The sequence below is a fragment of the Anopheles coustani genome, chromosome 3 (genome assembly GCF_943734705.1).
Source record: "Anopheles coustani chromosome 3, idAnoCousDA_361_x.2, whole genome shotgun sequence".
In the NCBI taxonomy this organism is placed as follows: domain Eukaryota; kingdom Metazoa; phylum Arthropoda; class Insecta; order Diptera; family Culicidae; genus Anopheles; species Anopheles coustani.
In genome coordinates this window covers 72,721,591-72,741,658 of record NC_071288.1, presented here as the reverse complement: position 1 = coordinate 72,741,658, position 20,068 = coordinate 72,721,591, and the positions used below count along the sequence as shown (strand labels likewise).

General features: G+C 46.9%; 4 protein-coding genes across 5 annotated transcripts; 2 read left to right on the top strand and 2 right to left on the bottom strand.

Annotated features, from left to right (window-relative positions):
- Positions 1-2,560: 2,560 nt before the first annotated feature.
- On the bottom strand, positions 2,561-8,424 carry LOC131272021 (ufm1-specific protease 2). Of its 2 annotated transcripts, XM_058273629.1 has the most exons (4): positions 8,358-8,424; positions 4,606-4,690; positions 3,336-4,536; positions 2,561-3,268 (listed from the first exon to the last, which is right to left on the bottom strand). In XM_058273629.1, the coding sequence occupies exons 2-4, from the start codon at positions 4,642-4,644 to the stop codon at positions 2,673-2,675; spliced, it is 1,836 nt and encodes a 611-aa protein (XP_058129612.1). In that variant the 5' UTR covers positions 4,645-4,690; positions 8,358-8,424; the 3' UTR covers positions 2,561-2,672. The 2 variants fall into 2 exon arrangements, with proteins under 2 accessions (XP_058129612.1, XP_058129611.1); XM_058273628.1 differs by lacking the exon at positions 8,358-8,424 and having other exon boundaries at positions 4,606-4,740.
- Positions 4,903-5,952, top strand: LOC131272023 (probable DNA-directed RNA polymerase III subunit RPC6). Its single transcript, XM_058273631.1, has 2 exons — positions 4,903-5,324; positions 5,411-5,952. The coding sequence occupies exons 1-2, from the start codon at positions 4,926-4,928 to the stop codon at positions 5,897-5,899; spliced, it is 888 nt and encodes a 295-aa protein (XP_058129614.1). The 5' UTR covers positions 4,903-4,925; the 3' UTR covers positions 5,900-5,952.
- LOC131266410 (uncharacterized) lies at positions 7,118-9,905 on the top strand. Its single transcript, XM_058268926.1, has 2 exons — positions 7,118-7,427; positions 7,521-9,905. The coding sequence occupies exons 1-2, from the start codon at positions 7,118-7,120 to the stop codon at positions 9,551-9,553; spliced, it is 2,343 nt and encodes a 780-aa protein (XP_058124909.1). The 3' UTR covers positions 9,554-9,905.
- A 324-nt stretch (positions 9,906-10,229) lies between these two features.
- On the bottom strand, positions 10,230-18,063 carry LOC131272022 (uncharacterized). Its single transcript, XM_058273630.1, has 5 exons — positions 17,133-18,063; positions 11,815-12,007; positions 11,507-11,746; positions 11,259-11,421; positions 10,230-11,184 (listed from the first exon to the last, which is right to left on the bottom strand). Exons 1-5 carry the CDS (start codon positions 18,061-18,063, stop codon positions 11,035-11,037), a joined length of 1,677 nt encoding a protein of 558 aa, XP_058129613.1. The 3' UTR covers positions 10,230-11,034.
- Between the last annotated feature and the right edge of the window lie 2,005 nt (positions 18,064-20,068).

Genomic DNA, 20,068 nt, shown 5'->3' with positions numbered 1-20,068 from the left:
CGTTTCGCGCCCCTTCGCCGTTTGGATCATGTTGCCAAAGTACTCGCACGAGCTCGGACCACCGTACAGCGAGAACAGCCGGTTCCGGCTTTCACCGTTCGCATGCAGTACCCCGGTACCGACCGAGTTCTGCGTACTCTCGACCGGGTACACCACGTACAAGCACTCCTTCAGCGTGTGGCTCTGACCGATCGCCAGCGGATCACGCACTCGGCAGATGAGTCCACACTGCTTCGATTCGCATTGTGTCGCACTGAACGCCACCACCAGCACAAGACAGGATGCGATGTTCCTAACTACACTGGATACCATTTTGTAGCACCCGGTAGAACAAGGTTCTTATTGGAAGGCTCCCGACACTGTCCAACCGTCTTCCGGTCCCCGTTTTAGAGACTACGGTTTCCAACAGAACTAATATGTAAGCTTCACTTGATGCACTTGCTTAGTCTACCTTTGTGCACTTTTCTTAAAGGGAAAAAAACCGCAAACCACAACCGCCCCCGGAGCGACCGACCGTATGCTGTTTCGGGTCCTACTACTGCACTCCACTGCTACTCAGCACGCACTGTACGCTAGTCCGGAGCACTACGGCCATCTTATATAACCGTAACCCCAAGGGCATCCCCTTACACCCCGGTGCACACCTCGGTTCGGCCACGCAGGACGATAAGACCCCGTGAAACGCTTATCGGTGCGAAAACTACAACAACACCGACCCCGGCTGTACGGAGGGGTCCGTGGTTGAAAAAGGCGCAAATTTTCACGCAATCCAAACCTCGCACGGGAGAGTCCGAGATAAGCCTTGCGTACCACCGGAGCTACCGGTGCAGCCAGATAGACCCACCGTACCATCGTTACGATGGGGTAGCCAACGTCAACAGGGAAAGCCAAATCCAAAACACGGTACCAGTCCAGGCAACAACCTGTCTGCGGGGCTCTCCGGTTGCAGCTGTTTTGATATTTTTATTTCGCTGCCCGTCCAACACACGATTCCGATAGCCACGGACGTGATCAGAGCCCTCATCCGGAGCAGCATCGTCGTATGCTGCGATTCACCTTTGTTCTCCTCTGAGGCTTGATGACACCAGGACGGGGTTACCCGAGCCTCTGACCTTTGGTCAACAGGTGATAGCGAACGTTTGAGGAAAATCACGACCGATAAGTCCGTTGCCCCTAACGAGACCTGGAAGCGGAATCCAATTGAAGATATACAAAATTTGAACTTTTAAACGACGGTTATGACGACGGCTCACTGAAGAAGGAAATTAAGTCGGTATACGTGAAACTTTACCAGCAGTCGGTGTTGAAAAAACAAAGAAATCCACCAAGCTGTGTGCCTTTTACATTGCTTTGTACATTGCGCAATATGGGCGCCTCTGAAAAGGCGCTCGAGGCACGATCTACTCTGTGGAACAAGCATTTTTTACATCATCCAGTGGTTAGTAAAGACTTGTTTTATTTTTCACTTGCTTGTTTTTACTTGTGTTACTACTCTTCAGTCACTATGGTTTAACATGGTCGAATGAGTGCGGAAGTCAAACAATTTCCGAGCCTTTGGGAAAACGATAAGAAAAAGCTAAACCCACGGCAAATCAATGCGCCAAAATTCGTTAATTTCTAGTTGTTTATTTATTGATTTATTTTTTTTGCAAACGTGGTCTCATGGAACGTGGATAGTATATGATCAATTATATTAAAATAAAACTTTCCACAATCATACTTTAGGATGTGTATATCCTGCTTCTGCTGGGGAATGTACTTTGCGGATACCGCACAATCGTAGTATTTATTTATCCAACATCCGTTTGTTTTACAATGCACACCGGATAGCCGAAGCTTCAGCGATAGACGAATGCGTGTTTGAACGCGTAGAGGTCATATCCTCCATTCCTCCACGTTCTTTTTTGTAAACGATTTACTTTCAAACCGCCAACACGTGTTGTTATGACGCTTATTTTACGCTTACGGCTGGATTAACCCTTGCATGCATTTGCAGTTACTACAATATTTAATATATTTAAAATTGTTGAAACCTCTTCAACTCCTTACAATTATTATCTCTGCTGTGAAAAGCGTTTTATTAAAATTAAAAAAAAAACATTCAATGAATGTATGAATATAAACAAAGCTGCTTCAAATTGTTTCAAATAAAGTATCTAAATTTGATAGTTAAAGAAAAGGTTCGTAGTCTTCTTTTCTAATCATCCGGGAGCCATAATTATCTTACGTTACATGATTTACATTAAGTAATGAAAATTCAATTCAAATGCTGTGGTGGTTATGATTTCAATTTATCCTGCGCTTATATCAATTAAAGTTAACAATTTCATGGAAAATGGTAAAAGAACATTTAAAATTAAAATTAAAATTAATTCACTCAGTTTAAATTCTGTTTGTTGAAATGGCTGTAATTCTAACCATAATGAAGTTTATATTGGCAATCGGACGACATGATACGTAGAAAGGTAAGTTTTCATAATGCTCTACCTTCCCAAAAATAAAATAAAAACCCCGGAAAAAGTGTTTTGAATTTTAGCATACAAAAAAAAAGTGGAACAAGTTTATTGTGCATCAACAAAGTAAAACAACATAATCATCGCAGTTTACATTGGGGAGGAACACGCGGGGCGTGTTCTGACAGTCTCTTCGAACCCATTCGTACGATTTCTAGCTCACATAAGTGCCGGTCGTTGCGGCATACACAGATTATAATACGATTTTTTGTCCCAAAAATCTCCTCCCTTCCAGCCGCACCATCCCTTCGCCAGCACTGGGCCGAGCTCGTCCGCGCCCGTGTAGTGCGGATCTAGAATAAGGAACTTTGTCCCTCCATCGTCCGCGTCGATCGAAACACCGAGAATAGTGTGTGCCAGTACACCACCCCCGATCATGATCGGTGTGCCCTGCTGGTGAAAGTGATGCAGCAGTTCCCGGCCCAGCGACACCAGCTCGGCGCCGGAAGCAACGTGCTGGATGCGGGAATCGATACCGACGAACTCGTTCAAACAGATTGACACTTCCGTCGATCCGATCCACTGGCGGGAACCGACAAAGTTCGGCTGCTTGTCCCCGACGCGCACCAGACACTTTTGTATCTCGGTGTGGGAAGGAATCTTCGCATTCGCACTGTAGCCTTGAATGTTGAACCAGGAGACTAGCGTCTGCAGCGAACGGTACGCGCATCCCCACCCCTTGTCGTCAAAATCATCCTGCAGATAGTGATGGTATGTGTACGCACCATCAACAACGGCCGTTTTGCCATCAGGGTCTGAAAAACAAAACAAATGAAACGTTACATACGCTGCCAGGAACCAGGCAGTCTCATTCTTACTTACATGGAACTGTTAATGTTTCGTGGGGATTTAGCAAAAGTTTGCCAGTCTGAAAACGGTACGCATTTGCCTTCCGAAAGTACGGTCGATGCTTGGATAACCCGAAATGAGCGTGCATGAGCATACGTTTCTGGCGCAAATATGTTTGTTCTTCCTGCACCTCACTGCCAATCGGGTAAGCGCATGTTACAAAATGACCCAACTCTCTCGGTAGCATGTGGAAACACTTTGTCACGTAACACTGCCCCGTCTTGTCCAACTGTTCCAGCAGTGCCGACTCAATCAAACTCAAAGAGCAGCAAACGCTATCCACTAAAGTGTTGAAGCACTTTTCTAGCTTCTTTTCCCGGTGCACCATGCTAAGACAATCCACCTGAATCGGTATCTTGACGTAGTTGTCCTCGCTTCGGCTGTCAATCATCACGTTGCACGCTTCCCGGCGCAACTTTTCGTCCTCGTTGGCCTTACTCTTTTTGATCAGCATACCGACGTCGATCACACGGTAGCCAGTGAGTGGAACGTTTTGGTTGCCGGTGTGTGGCTTCTTCGGAACCTTCATGCGTGCCCCAGGAACTCCGAACCCATCGTCCTTCTCGCTCTTCGGTGCGAGCATCATCGCGTGGAGCATTTCGATGCTTTCTTCCGATCCAACACCAGTTACTACGTTCTCGCTTAGCATCACATCATCGATCGCCGGCACGTTGAAGGCCACATTCCCCGAAGCAAGCCGTTTCCGCAGCCGGAAAGCGCTCTCGCTGATCGATTTTTCCGTCTGCTCGCAAAATATGGACATCGTGCAGCGAAGCCGAAGCAGATAGAACTCCCGGTAGAGGAAGCCTGCCTCCACGATGGTACACTCCACCTTCACCAGCTTCCGTTGCTGATAGATGTACGTTTGCAACGTCAGCCCGTCACCGGGACTGTGCAAAAAGACCGGATTGTCCGTCACCACCAGATCTCGCAGCACATCCTGCAGGAAACCGGACGGGTCCTCGCATGGACCAATCCTCACCCAACCGAACAGATCGATTCCGCACGGCAGGTTAGGCTGAATGGTTTCTTTAGTCGGTGGACTTTCACTGGCGTCATCGTGGGAACCGTCTTCGACATCAATTATTTTGCTAAATGCGACAATCGTGGGCACCCCGTCACACATGGTGCCGTACAATTCTCCGGTGCACGGTGCTTTTATCGAGCAAATGCGCTGCAAACAGATAGGCATGAATCGTATCAGTGAGCATCAAGCAGGCGCGGAATTGCTGCAATATGTTACCTTCATCACGAACTCAGATATTCGGATTTTCTCAGCCATTTTATTTCGTCTATGTTCAAAGAATAGTCAGCCGCAAACGAGCACGCTACGAGGATGAAAAAACGTTCGGTAAAAAGTGAAATCCTCTTGAAAAATGCTGCACGATCAAGAAATGAAAACGTAAACACTACGTGTCAACCAAAGCCCCAGTTACTGTCAGCATAACTCGTCAACGCTACAGTATAAACGATTTGGGATTGGTAGATTCAGCTGTCAAACCTCGGCAGTTCAAAAACATAAATATAAACAATAACCACACATCGCTCGGAAAACCGGCAACGATGGACGAAATCGCTACAATAGGATTTCTTATAATTTCCCTCGCCAAAGAAAAGCCGGAGGGAATTAATAATGACGATTTGGCAGAGTCTCTTACGTCAGTGCCGCCGGAAAAACGAGTGCAAGCGCTCAACAAGTTGTTACAGGACGGTGTACTGGAGATACTCAAGAAAGGTACGACACTAATCTACCGGCTCAAGGATCCCGGTAAGAAAACCAACGCACCAAAAGACATCGACAATGAGGAACGAGTTATTTATAACATCGTGGAGGAAGGCGGCAACAAGGGCATTTGGATCAGGGATATCCGAGTGAAATCGAATCTGGTGATGACGCAGCTAACGAAAGTACTGAAGCAGCTGGAGAATAAGAAGCTCATCAAAGCGGTCAAATCCGTTAATGTAAGTTCGAATTCGGATGATGCTGATGTTTAGCTCAACAACCGCGATACAAAATCTCGGATGTTCTTCTCGCTTTACATTCACAGGCCAGTAAAAAGAAAGTGTACATGCTCTACAATCTGGAACCGGATCGTTCCATAACGGGCGGGGCTTGGTATCAGGATCAAGACTTTGAGGCCGAATTCGTCGACGTGCTGAACCAGCAGTGTTTGCGATTTTTGCGTATGAAGCGCGATTCTGCTCGCTCCAGTGGCGAAGGTCCGCTGGCGGTCCAGAAGCTCTCGGAGTGCTCCGTCTCGGATGTGCACCGGTTCATCTCCGACCTGGGAATCAGCAAGATTAGCCTCGACGAGGACGATTTGGAAACCATCCTCAAGACGGTAGTGTACGATGGTAAGGCGGAACGTATTGCTCAAATAGATGGTACATTTTTGTATCGCGCAGTAGAGACCCCGATCGCGGCACCCGGGCTAGTCCAGATGCCTTGTGGTATTTGTCCGGTGATAAAAAACTGCTCCGATTGCGGTGAAATAACACCTAAGCTATGTACATACATTAGCGAATGGTTGGATTGATTTTCAATCCGGTTTTCAAAATAAAAAATAAAAAGGAAAACAAACTATGTTCATCCTCATACACATGACGGTTGCCTCATTTTTTTTTTTTTTATGTGGCACGACATCCCCTAGTGGGACAAGGCCTCTCTCCGAAGAGAGTTTGTGTGACCGCGCTACCGCTGCGCCATCCCATAGTATTTTTTCGTTTTCCTAGTAGTAAAAAGTCACCCATCGACAATTCAAGTGACCGCAACAGGAGAGCATAAAGTTGCCAGCGATCATCAAAAACGTTGCTTTTAACCGGTATGATTGTATTAGACATTTTGTGGAATTTTTCACCTTCCGATTTTGCCACGTGTCCGTTTGGAGTTTTCAAAATTGTGGCTATATTTTTCTGAAAAATTTTCAATATATTTCTTCTAAAGAATCCGGATGTGCAACTTTTCTTAAAGTGCATCGTTATCGTGCTTTTACGAGACAGAATTAGCTGGACCATTGAATACCAACTGCAACGGTACATACTGTATGTATGGTGTATGTCGCAAGGCCGGGTACAATAACATCCTCAACGATGGGCGCTCCGCTGAGTGTGTCCATTGAGTTCACTACTTGTGTACTACAACCACTGTTAGGGCCTGCACAACTTCAAAAAAGCTATCCTTATAAACTGCAACGATCACGTAAACTACGAAAAATAATTTGCGACCAGGAGCGTTCGTTCCGATCCGTTATTGGCCATATTTTATTATTTCAAATCTGATGACTTCACATACGATCATTTTTCAAAGTATCTCAGTACAGGCTGAGGCGTCCCACCGGCGCAAATATGCCATTTGGACGACAAACAACGTACACTTCTATCCAAACGTTTAAAAATCTATTGTATTGACAATGCAGAAAAAAAGAATGGAGCTTTAACCAAATCATTCAAAATATGTCATAGCTTTGCATAGGAATTTTTTCTACATTATCTTACTTCCAAGCCTGCAATCATCAACGTTTTCTTAACCCGATCTTTCTTCACATAATGCTCCCACATATGGCGCTTATCGTAGCAGAAGAAACAGGCTCTTATTTTTGTTCGTCCGATAGCAGAGAAATTCCTCAATGGATATGTATATCTTTACGTTGGTTGTTTGTGAGAAAAGTTTGTTCCAGTCAGTTCTACGTCGACGGTTAAAGCGAACGGAACACAGTTGCCTGAATAGAGAATTAGTTAGTTGACGATCGTCAAAGATGTTGCTTTTACCCTGGAAGATCGTGTTAGGCATTTTTTGGGTTTCATCCTTTACCGCTTTTGCCATAAGTATACAAAGAACATCCCAGCGAGTTATTCCCCAATCATTCTCAACATCATACCGACGGCCAATGGTGAGACAACTCGTACCGCAATGTGGCATGCCGTATTTCCCGAATGGGGAAGCGAAACTCAGGAACCGTGGACGGATGCTACGATTCGATTGTGTCAACGGTTTCAGGCTTATCGGAAATAAGTACGCAAATTGCAACAACGGACGATGGGATACATCTATACCGGTGTGTGCTAGTGAGTATAATAACTCTTCTACGTTGGGAGAATCCCATTTGTGGCGAGGGTAATAATGTATTACTTCTAATTTTCTTAATTTTCCCACAAAAGAATCCGGATGTGCGACTTTACCAAAAGTGGAATCCGGATATGTGCTGTATGAGTTAAACAAAGCCACCGCATGGTTGTCGTGCTTCGACGCGACGGAATTGGCCGGGTCAAGGAATACGTACTGCAACGGAACACACTGGGACCGTCCGTTGGGTGTATGCCGTAAGACGGGCCAGGGAACGGCTAGGGATTGTGATTTCGAAGCCGAAACGATGTGCGGTTGGTCCAACGATGTGCTGCACGATTTCGACTGGAAGCGCAGCGATGGAACGCTAAACCCACGTGCGCTTCGGACGGGCCCGAAATACGATCACACCAAGATGCAACCCAAGGCCGGCCATTTCATGATCGTCGATTCGGCGGAACAATTTACGAACGAAACGGCCCGGCTAATCTCGCCCATGTACGAACCGGAGTTAAGTATTGGAGCGTGCTTTCAATTTTACTATCATATGTACGGTGAGACGGTTGGTTCACTTAAGGTGTACGTGAAACCGATGACCGCTGATCTGTACGACCTCAACCCATCGCTCGTGATCGAAGGCAATCAGAAAAACGTGTGGCACGAGGGTAACATCGAGATTCCGCAGCAATCGGAACGGTTTCAGATTATATTCGAGGCGAGCCTTGGAATGCGCTACAAGAGTGACATTGCCATCGACGATGTAAGTCTGCTGCAGGGCGATAATTGCAAGGTGGCGGTCGAAGATGGCTTGGAAAACCCGGACGATGCCGCCCCGACCGATCCGGAGTTGGTACCCGATAAGATAGCATCATGCGAAAACCGATGTGGTATGAGTATGGCAGATATTTTAAATGCTACCGATAAGATCGTACCTTGCAGTTGCCAAGAGGACTGCGTGGTAGATGCAACTTGTTGTCCTGATTTTGTTGAACGATGTGTCTTCGTCGTACCAACGGTGAATACTGCATCCACAACGACGAGTGCTCCGCTGAGTGTTTCCACCATTCCGACTACTGTAAAGGCCATGCAAATGTCCACTCCAGCTACCAGCACGACAGCAAGGGCTACAACAACAACTACTACTACAGTTCGCACAACTCTCAGTACGACCACAAGACCGTCTACTACTTCTACCTGGACTACAACGACCACCACTGCTAGGCCAAGTACAACTCCCAGAAAACCACCTTCACCAACGGCAACGATCAGATCCACTACAAAAGCATACAATTTGCGACCCAGACCGGTGATTCCGATGACCAAACGACCAAGTTTCATCAGTTCGACGACCTCGAAAACCACGGTAACAACCACGACACGAACATCATCGACGGCAACGACAACGAAACAGGTTCCTACCACAGTGACGGTAACAGTGCAACCGTCAACGCTGGCCACCACCAAGAATCTTGCCCCTGAACCAACCCAATCGGACATGGTTTTCGTGACAAACGATGTTGAAACTTCTACAGACCGGCTGCTGCTTGCACCTCGGTTCGCCGATGCACCGTTCCCGTCCGAGACCGTTCCGCAACCCAGTCCTATGAAATACTTCATCTTAGCTACGGTTGGCGCTGTGGTATTTTTCAGCATCTTCTGCGTTACGTACAGCTACGCACGAAAGTCACGCTCCAGTGTGCTCGCGCGATTGAAGGAAAAGTCGCAGAACAAGTGTTTCGAGGACATTCGATTTTTGGCGGGCGAAGAAGATTTGGATTTTAACATTTCGCAGGGCAGCGAGGCAGTGGATGAGAAGGCCGATACCAACGGCAAGCATCGTGAGGGCAACAAGAAGTCGAAAAAGTTCAACACCCAAGGCAAGGAAACCAGTGCACCCAGTGAGGATCGCAAGCAGAGGTTGAGTGGCAAACAAGACGACGCTGATGGTTGTCCTGTCGAAAAGGCAAAAGGATCTGGTGCTGCGAATTATGTTAGTGAAAATGACTCTTCGAGCGACGACAGCGAAAATACCGGCGGCTCGAAACGAACGGTTAAGAAAGGCACCAAAAAAGAGTATCAAAAATATGTCAAGCACTACGACGAGGATATGGTGTCAACCTTACTCTAGGTGATAAGAGAAGCTACCATTTGCCAATGCGACCGCAAGATCAGCGACTGGTGACTGGTGACTTCCGAAAGAACGGCTGATAAGGATGTGGTATGTAGAAGTGCGTCAACAGGAAGTGCCATATGCAAATGTGAGATAATGACTAAGAGAAACAGAAAACGGGCTCATGTGTTAGGCGCAGTGATGCAGGGGTTTTTTTAACGGTGGCTATTTCCTTCATGTGACGTCGATCGTTAGCCCAAGTAGAAGGGCAAAAATCTGAATTGAAATTTGTTCACACACGGTTCCGTATTCTGTGTATGGTTTAAATACTCGTACCACAGCTTAAACCCCAAAGACGCACAAATTAACATTACTGTAGTAAGCTAAAAATTAGTGAAATAAATATTTCATTTCTAAACATAACATCAAACGACGTGAATTTGTGAACTGGCGTTTCCGGTCTCTATTTCCATTTGAATTATCTCACAACCGTTCACGACTGTCTCATGTGGTTATGAGCATATGAGATGCTTGCAAATGGTGAGATGTGAGTGAGAAGGATTTGTATTCTGATCATCTCACGGAGTGAAAATTCCGAACGTGTTTAAGAACTTTAATTACATCTTAATTTACTAGTGACGAAATTGCAGAATGTTTAAAAAATATCACGCAAGACGAACGCACTTGATACAGTTTAATAATTTATTTTCATAAACAGGAATGAACTAAGTAAATCACAAATCAAACGGTTGCATTGCAGCTCGTAGTAACAAAACGGTTCAATAAGTTGCGCATTTACAAAGCAATTATTTTCATTATGAAGAACTGCGATTGTTATTATGATTGCGAAAATATTCATATTTATGTCCTGGAGTATAATTTATCTGTATATTAACATTCGGTTGCTTATGGAATAATTATTCGTTTTGATTTATATCCTAAACATGTTTATACAGTCATGTTCCTTCATCTTTATCTCAGAGTCGTCGTCTAACTCGGAAGTAAATCTAGAACGATTACAGTTGCTATTCTCTTTGTGTGTGTGTGTGTGTACTTTCGTAATTGCTATCATTTGATTACAATATGATTATCAGTCCATTCCTGTTGTCACAATTGTCGCTAATGCACATGCTATACGAGTTTTCTTCCTACCGCTAATTCCTTTCCACACGCAGTGTTCGCATAATACTACCACAACCACTAACCACATCTTGCCGTTCCGCAGTTTAATACTTTTAAATGATACCGTTTTGCTGTAGTGCTTTCCTACATTTCATCACGAAGAGGGGTTATTTGCCTAGATGCTTGTTAGTCCATTAGTATAAAGAACGAAAACGATCCTACACCACAGCGACGTAAGCGTGATTATTGTTTTGTTTGCCTCTAAGTAGTACGTTGTGTTCCTCTATGCTATGCTTGTATGTATTACTAGTATTATGGAGTCCTACATGCTATTCGTAGTATGTACAAACCGCCGTGCCACCGTCCCCGAGTGTTGCTCAATGTAGCTGATACTTTTCCATCTCCAGCAGCTGATCGTAGAGATTGTCCTGGTTGGGCAGGAAGCCGACCACCAACCAGCCAAAGATGGCACCGACGCTTCGCGCTATCGACAGAGCATTCCAGATGCTAAGCACTTTATTCGTTTCCTGTCGACAAGCGTATTAGTAAAACATTGGTGACCTACACCATGCCGATGACCGGAAACCAGTGCAGTACTTACCAGTTCCTCTTCCCAGACGGTAGAATTTAACGTGGCGGTAAGATACAGTCGTTCGTCCATCGATCCAGCCGATAAGCTCAGCATGATCGTCATTATGTAGATCATGATGATGAAGACCGAGCGGAAGGAAACATTCGATTCGCCTCCATGTGCAATGTCCATCCTGTGTGTTACGATGGACCAGAAGGGAATGAAGATTAGGGACTAGTCAAGTCAAGATAACAACGTTGAGAGGCCGACCGACTTACCGATCGAAGATCGACACCATGCACACGATCGCCAAGCAGTAGAAGGTATTGGCGTACACCTCAGCGAAGGCAGAGTAATGGCGGATTGAGGCGTCTACCCAATCGTACGGCTTCGTTGTGCAGATCAGCAGCAGATGGGCGAACGCAAGGCCACCGAGCAGCCCGTGGCAGACGGTCGAAAACAGGTGCCATACCCGCTGTACCGCACAGGAAAGGTGCACCGACGTACTCACTGTATTTCTGAAAATGGTCCACAGACAAGATTAGATTCCGAATCAATCCGACACCGCAGGGAGTCGCCACCGTACCTATTGCTTTCTGGATCACCTCCAATCAGTGTTGAGGACTTGTGGTATGAGTAGGTATTGTCAACCGGTCGGTAACCGCTAGCAGTCTGTATGTACATCTTGTCGATGCGCGTTGGCGCACCTTCGGTGGTCGGCGAGACCACCGGTGTGAAGGGATTGTAGATCTCCCCATGGTAGCTTAGCAGATCGTCAGCTGTAATGAAAGAACAAGAAAAAAAAATGTTGTACTGGGACATAAAAAAGTTGTTCGTCTTATAAATGAGTCCTTCTCTATTCCGGATTTATAACGAACCCCTCCTTATAATACGAAGCAGGGGAAAGGGCTCAGGATCCAGTAGGCTTAATTAGCTGAATTTATGAATATGAACTAGCGGAATATGTCCATGAGCATGTCCAATAATTCTGTGGGAACTTCAGGGTGCTACTTAAAAATATAACATAAGAAGAAAGGGTATACCATAGTAGAAGATATTGCCATATACCAGACATTACAGGAGCATCACAATATCTCATTTAATGAACATGGAAAAGAATTCAATTGCCTTCCGTTCGAGATAAAAACTACAACTCCCTCAACGGAGGGTAATATGCATAGGCCTATGTGGAGCAGATTGTACCAGTATAGATGTTAGTCTAAACACTAAAGCTTGGTACTTTCCACAATAACGACTTTCACAATAAGGAATTTAATTTTTTTTGACATTTGCTCGGCTGTCACGGAACTCCTGAAATAGCTGTTATGAAATACTTATTCCGAGGGTCCGCGACAGCCGAGCGGTAGCGCCGGTTAGAAAATAGGCCCATGAGCGCCGGGGCTCACCACCTCGACGGCGTGGGTTCGAATCTCAACCGAGACGGAACCCCTCCCCCCTGTACGAGACGACTGACTGTTGGATCCACGTACAACAGGGAAACAAGTCTCGTATGCCCTTAACAGGCAGGCATGACCAGGAGGTCGTTACGCCAAGAAGAAGAAGAAGAAGAAATACTTATTGACTTTTGGTACGTTCTGTTCCACTATTTGCGCCCTGTTGTCCTACAATTCTAAATGACTGGGTGTAAAAGATACCACACTCGTTTTAGTAAAAGTTTGAGAGTTTTAATGGTATTTTTTTGTGGTAAATCAATAGATATTTAAAAATTGTTCTGTGAACATTTTGGGTATTTTTCTTAGACTGTGAGAAAAACATACTAGAAATGTCGCTAGGTCTCTCTCCGTAACATTAGAGTTACTGTAACCTTCTAATCGACGGTATGCTTTAAATCGGGTGGTTCTTGTCTTACCTAACCATACCCATTTCCTAGCTTTTCTCAAGAATACTTTGATAACTTTTTCGAGCTACGGAACTTTTGCTACACCGATAAAGTTAATTAATTTTACATCAAACCATAATTTTGGCTTGTTCTAATAACTGTACTGACAAAACGGGAATTTCTTACACGTTTATGCATGCTTGAACTTATAAAGACTGCTGCTCATTTCCAATCCTTTGCTAGGTGAAATTTGACACTAGTCATAGAATGGCTCTTTCAAGTAAATTAAGTAATTTACTTCAACGCGACACTCAAGGAATCCGAGGAAATACAATCCGTATCCTTAAGAAATGGTGCCATCGGAGACATTCCTTTGGAAATGTCATTTGCGTCTTATCAAAATTTCCGCGATAAATCTATTTACCCACGAAAAACACCACTCCACTGCTGCGGTCGGCAGCGTCTTCACCGGAATTAATTAGCACGATCCGAGACACCAGCCCTACCACCCCCACTCCGCCCCTTTCCTTTGCAGGAACTAATCAAAAAGAGCCCGAAAAGCCGCTCGCCGCATCGTTACTGCTTCGAGCACCACCCTCCACCGAAGACGTGTGGTGTTTGTTTGGCGATGGTTATAAGGTCAGATCGTAATGTTTTCCTTTCCGTTTCCTCTGTGGCGCATCCCCCCGACGGGGTAGGCGAGTAGCGTAATCATCGTTCGCGTTGGTAAATGTCACCGGCTGCCGTTGGTTCGCTGGTGAACGCTCGAAAAGGTCAGTCCCAGGGTAAAGTTCAAGGAATGAGTTATCTTGCGAGTTTTCCCCCGGTACCGGGCTGGCATCGTTATCAGCGACCCACCATCGTTGTGCAAGCTTTAAGAAACCGAACCGAAACGAAGCCGGTGAGTTACGAGACAGGGCAAATTGTGGGTTCGATTTCATCGGCAAGCAAGAACCGTCTGCGGAACCGTAATTTATACATGGATGTTGAGCTGAATGAGTCCCACTTACGCAGGATACTTTAGACTTTGAAGCTGCTTTCTTCTAATAACCAAGAAAAGAACGAGCACATCAAAGATACGTTACCGACTTAAGCCGGTCCCAAAGATCCATCTATATAAATATGTAAATCGCAGAATAAACAATAGAAAGGCGTGCTAAAGGGCACCAGGGTTAAACAGCAAAAGGCTAAAGCTACCGAAATGGCAAATTTACCGAGCGAGTCGCAATCAAATCACCCCAAAAAGTGCCAAAAATAGCCATAATCTTGAGCGAAAAGTCACGTACAATAAATCGTAGAAAAAGTAAGCGTCGTCCCAGGCATCTGTTGAAACATGGCGTGGTCGTGACAACCATCTTTCAGGACACCCTCGCGCTTTCTACGTTCCCTCCACCCCGCCCACACTGCGTACGAACTGCAATTGGTGTAACAAGGCGAGCGGCCGCTCTCAAGAAGACAACACACCAAAAAAAGGATTCTTAAAAAGGTAGCTAAATTTAGGACGCAACACTCCTATTCCAAACGGAGGCAGAGGGCCACCAGAACCCGCCGTGATAGAAGACGCACAGGGGCGGGGGAAAATAAAACCAATGCCCTACCCGAAGGAGACGCGTTCGGACAGGGGCAACAAAAAGAAAAACGTGCTAGCCGAAGCCGGTAGGGCTTAAAGGAAAGGCGACATAATAATATTGATAAAACCGTCCCTTGCGCACAGTGACGTCATTGCGCCAGTGTAGAGGCCCTTGGGGGTTGGAGAGAAAAGCCGAACGGGTGAAGGGCCCCATCTGCCGGCCGAAGTTTCAGCTCGAACGCCACAAATACGAGAACGACGGTAATGGGAAGAACGCGCACACACACACACAGCAACGAATCGCGGCCCCAAACCAAGTTCTAACCACCCACGTTAACGCGTCATCGGTCTGCCGGAGGGCCAAGGGCTACGGAAACATGCCGCTGGCGGACTGGAAGGACGCTGCAATGGGGCAACGTTGATTTCGATCTGTCCAGTGCTGCCAGCGTTGGAGTAGAAGGTCGGTAAAAACGTGCGATTATCCTTCCAGCTATCGATTGTGCTGTCCGCAGTCCGGACGGAGCGCCACGGTTTGGCCATACGCCCCAATTTGATTGATTTAGACCCGTAAAAGCAAACGAAACAAAAACATATAGCTTGAAAAACAACGCTTTTAAAAGATTTCAAAACATGCTCACCAAAACTTACAACCAAAACATAAAAAACTTCTTTCAATAGATTGTTTTTTTATGATGAAAACTTTACAAATAACGTGACAATATTACCCAAACACTTTCGAACGATTGAATATTGTGAAAACATATCTTAACTTTACCCGTGAAGAAAATCAATTACTTGACATTCCAATCAGTGAAAAGTGTCCTCTTCAGTAGTGTGGGTATGCAACAAGAAAAAGAAACGTAATTTTCCATCGCAAATGTACGCCATGGACGGTAAATTGAGTCGGGCGTTTTATCCTTTTCAAATGTATTTACATATGTCCGAAGAGCCGCATTTCGACATACAGTTTTTCAAATGATTTACGGTACTTATACAACATTGCATGGGTGTTAGAATAACTTTTTACCACAAACTGTTCTCTAGCTGAGCGGAACTTTTTTTTTCTGTTAGATTTGTTTTATTATTAATTATTAGAGATTATTCTTTTGATTGAGTTCTATTCGTTCTGCTTTTTATTTAATTTGTCTTTTTTAATTTTTAATTTCCTAAATTGTTGTGTATTGTTTTAAAAACCATGTGTTGTGCCTTATGAATCTTTTGGCGAGATTTATTCGTATGAATGTTTCACCTAAGAGTCTTTCAGATGAATTCATGAATCTTTTGGGATTTGAATCTTCAAACGTTTATGAATCTTTCGAAACCTTAATGAATCTTCATGGATCTTTCTCGAATCTCCATGATTCTTTCATTGGCGGGGATAATGCGACAACAAAATAAGGGACGGTATCTCTAGCCATTTTTTGCTTCTCAATTTAGTGTTCAGTGAATTTTTGCGATTCATGAATCCCTCAAAAGGCAAAGAATCATTCAGATTCATGAAGCTGAATCTGAATTATACAACTCTAGTCAGAACGCTATTTATAATAAAGTAATTGCGCATTTAAAAGTTTACCGTGGTAGATGTAGTAAAAGCTCCTACTAAGAGTTTGATAATCATTTGAAGAAACCATCATTTAGTGTTAGGGCGGTTCCAATTTGCTAATGAGTGTTATTGACTTTCAAATAGCCCACTCCCATCATGCAATCCAATCGGGAACTCGAACCTGGCACCCTCGAAAAAAGATGAAAAAACATCTTTGGCAAGGGTTCGAAACTTCAAACCATGGACTATCGTTTTCCAATCCCAATGAGAGACCAGCTTAAAAGCCCAATGAAGCTGATCACTTTTAATGATACTTGCCAAAGATTCAACAGTCCGAGCTTCTGACCCACCCGTCCAACATCTACCGCGGCGCTGTGCGTTTTCCACCGGAAAACTCTCTACCGGATACGATGATGTGTTTATACAACTGGGGCGCGCTTCGGTGTGTGTGTGTGTGTGCGCGTATTTTTTTTGTTTTTCTCGTACCCTTCAAATGGCCCACGGGGTTCCACGCAAGAAAACACTATAAATAGCATTCCACGAAGCCATTTTTCTCCCTTTCGCACTCCCTCTCTCTCCAAAGCCTACTAAAATCAAAGCGCATCAACTTCAATACAGCTTCAGTCCATCTGCCGCTTCTTGGCCGGGAGTCTGAGAACCGCTTAGCGAATGGCGTTGGTGGCGGTTTCAAAAATGGATGTTCTACCAACACCCACCACTCTCTACGGTCCATAGCGCTCTCCGTACGGAAAAAATCGAAATTCCGCCAACAACGCTCGCTTTACACGCCAAAAACGTCCCGTTGCTTGTTGTAAATACAATGCCCGAGGTGGAGTCTAATTTTAGAACCTAGCCAACCTTGCTGCTGACGAGGGCCCTCGCACTAAAACACGGACAAATTAAACCAAAACCTCCCATGTGATCCCCTCCTTTTCCCCGCCGCATACTAACCATTGCTGGTCCGACCACCGCCGGGTCGATCCGGTTGCTGCTGATGAAGTTTTCGCTCCCGCTGGGATTTGGTTTTCCGGTGGACCCGCCGATCCTCCAGATGCTCCGGTATCTCCAGGTCCCCGGACAGGGACGCATCGTTAAAGTCCGAGCACTGCTTCAGATAGCGCATCAGCGTTTCGTTCGCCTGGCGTACCTCCATCTCGCCGGCGGCCAGTATCTTCCGCTCGCGCCTCCGCCTCGACTCGGACTTACTGCGCTTCCGGCGTGGGCTCTTCTCCAGGCTGCTCCGGCTTCGGGTGCTCCGCTGGGCCGGACTCTTCTGCGGGTCCGACAGCGACTGCACCTTCAGCTGGCGGTCCATATAGCCCAGGATGCCCTTCTGCAGCTTATCGTCCGTCGGTCCCGGTGCCGGTTCGATGCTGGCCGTCCCGTTCGCCAGTTCCACGACGGCTACCATCATTTCCCCAGCACCGTCTGGCCGGGGTTCGTTGTTTTCCTCGGTACCGGATGCTACGTCCAGCTCCGTCGTTGCCACGGCGGCCGACGGCGAGAGGCTGCGGGTGGTGGCCTGGGAAACGCGCACCGGTCCACCGCTCGTGTCCCCGCTCGCGCTGTAGTGGAAGTTCTGGGTCGTGCCGGAAGTTCCGGTGGCGGCGCCGCTGCTGCTCGCGTTGGTCGTCGTACTACCACCACTGTGCTCCGGTGTGTCCGGTCGGCGCACCACCCGCACTACGGTAGACGATCTATTTTTAGACCCGCCCGGCTCCAGCTCCGACCCCTCCTGGCCAGGGCCGGGCCCATCGCCACCGCGCACTTCCGACTGCTCGAGCTGCTCCAGCCGCTGGGGCGTTGCGCTACGGCGAGAACGGGAACTACGATGCCTCGAGCCGGACGCTTTCGTCTGGTGAACGCGGGCCGTCGTTTCCATTTGCACTCACGGGGCGCTCCAACGCGAATTCCTACGAAATTCTGCCAACAACCGACGACACGCAACACAACAAACACCGCGTCACGCCAAAGGATCCTAAGCCCGCACACAGGACAACAGAGCGAGCTCTAGAAGCGAGCCACGAACAAACCAAGTCGAACACGGAACGGGACGTATAAACTTCCTTCAGCTGTACGCGGTTGTTGTAGGCCTTAGTTCCTGGAATATCGCGACGGGTTACGCGATGGTCCGGGCAAACACAGCTCACAGCTGTAAGGACCTCGTCGAAATCAATAAGCTGAAACTGTGCACAATGCTTCCTGCTTTGTGCCGTCACCCCGCACTCGACAACACCCGGTTACAGCCTGCCTTTCTGTGTATTTTGTAATATAAAGGCCAACTCGCTGGAAGGCTAACAATGGCACGTTCGTTCACCACCGAGTTCTTTGAGCAACTGGAACACGTATAGCCAGCGCTGCACCGAGCGAACCACCATGTCCTAGCGTTCTACACGCGTGTGTTTGTGTGTGTATGTGGGTGTGGGGTGGATGAAAAATGTCCTGTTTTCCTCACCACCCTCGCGCAACGCATGCAATTATGGCGTAGCGCCAGGAGCAGCTCGCACTTGTTGTAATAATGTCACCCTTTTTCGGAAGCCTCGCGTTGCGGACTTCGGGTAATGTCGACCACTTCGGTAGCACGGTGTGACCATGCGCACTGCACACGGAATCAAACAAACAAACGGCCCCACCACACACACACACACACACACACACACGAAGCGGGCAGGTTTCGATCGATTCGAATCCCTTCCCGGCTGGTGGCATTGGTGACGCCTGTGACACAAACACAACACACGCACGCTCGCGTTGTCGTGGCCGTCCTTCCGGCGTTTCCGTCACCGTTCCCCGTTTGGAGAATCGTTTTAAGAACCATCGATTAGGATCGCCCAACCCGAGGGCATTATGATGACGTATTGAAACCGTTCTGGTAAGACCGGTTTTACCGATAAGGATCTAAGGAGCATAGGTTTGTCACTTACAGGCTTATGAATTTATTGTAGTATCTCGATCCTGCTTCTCGATCGTTATTAGAAGTATTTAAACTGGACTTGGACCCCGTCACCCACGCGACCACCCTACGCCCACGCCATTAAGGCAAAGATCGATTGAAGTTTTAAGTGCGATACGTAATAATTCTTCCTCTTTGCACCTTCCCTGCCTTACCCCGAAGGTAGTGGGTTGCTCCCCCGGGGGAGGGGCGCAGTAACTGCAACGTCGCACTTCGCACAACCTCGGCCGTTCCCCACAGAGGGCGCTAGGGGGCGTTCTAAGAACCGATTTTCTGAACCGATCCTTAGCAGGTGTTTACTGCGCGCGTGTTTTTGTAGATGTGTGTGGCCCCGGAGTCGAAGCCGAATGAATGAACCGTAGTAAAAACCGCGCCGAACGTCCCGCGACATTCCCGCCCTCCCCACCTCCCCCCGTCCCACACAAACCATCTGGCTCACATCGGGTTGTCGTGAATCCCCCTCAATGGGAATCCTGTGGGCCACGCTCGGCAAGGGTGTTCGTCCCTATGACGTCAACTTCGGCCGATGACGTCAATGCGGCGCCCTCGGAACGGTCGTTTACAATCGCACGTTCGTGGGTCGGCGGGAGGAAATCGGTACCGATTCGGTACGGGGTAGGGATTTTCTTCGTTTCCATTTGTTTGTAGGTGTTGCAGGGGGAGCTGCGGGTATGAGGAGCGAACTTTTCCGACCAGCATCCCACGCGTCGAATTTAATAATTTTCACACGGTTCGCCAGGGTGTTTTTATTAGTTACTTCACCCGGCTACCATGCCATAGTGTATGTGTGTGTGTGAGTGCGTGGTAGTAAAGGTCAGAGCGATTGGTATTTTTTTAAATATGGAGTCTTTCACGGTAACTCACATTTTCGGTTTTAATATAAATAAAATCATCTGCAATAACAACGCGAAGCAGCAGCATTTCGCTCGCCCGC

Coding starts and splice junctions, on each gene's coding strand:
- LOC131272021 (XM_058273629.1), bottom strand. CDS start 4,644: ATGGCTGAGAAAATCCGAATATCTGAGTTCGTGATGAAG. Junction 4,537..4,605: donor TATCTGAGTTCGTGATGAAG/GTAACATATTGC, acceptor ATCTGTTTGCAG/CGCATTTGCTCGATAAAAGC. Junction 3,269..3,335: donor CGAAACATTAACAGTTCCAT/GTAAGTAAGAAT, acceptor TTTGTTTTTCAG/ACCCTGATGGCAAAACGGCC.
- LOC131272023 (XM_058273631.1), top strand. CDS start 4,926: ATGGACGAAATCGCTACAATAGGATTTCTTATAATTTCCCTCGCCAAA. Junction 5,325..5,410: donor AAGCGGTCAAATCCGTTAAT/GTAAGTTCGAAT, acceptor TTACATTCACAG/GCCAGTAAAAAGAAAGTGTA.
- LOC131266410 (XM_058268926.1), top strand. CDS start 7,118: ATGTTGCTTTTACCCTGGAAGATCGTGTTAGGCATTTTTTGGGTTTCA. Junction 7,428..7,520: donor ATCTATACCGGTGTGTGCTA/GTGAGTATAATA, acceptor TTCCCACAAAAG/AATCCGGATGTGCGACTTTA.
- LOC131272022 (XM_058273630.1), bottom strand. CDS start 18,063: ATGGAAACGACGGCCCGCGTTCACCAGACGAAAGCGTCCGGCTCGAGG. Junction 12,008..17,132: donor CGGTGGTCGGACCAGCAATG/GTTAGTATGCGG, acceptor CTTTCATTACAG/CTGACGATCTGCTAAGCTAC. Junction 11,185..11,258: donor CCGTCTGGGAAGAGGAACTG/GTAAGTACTGCA, acceptor GCTTGTCGACAG/GAAACGAATAAAGTGCTTAG.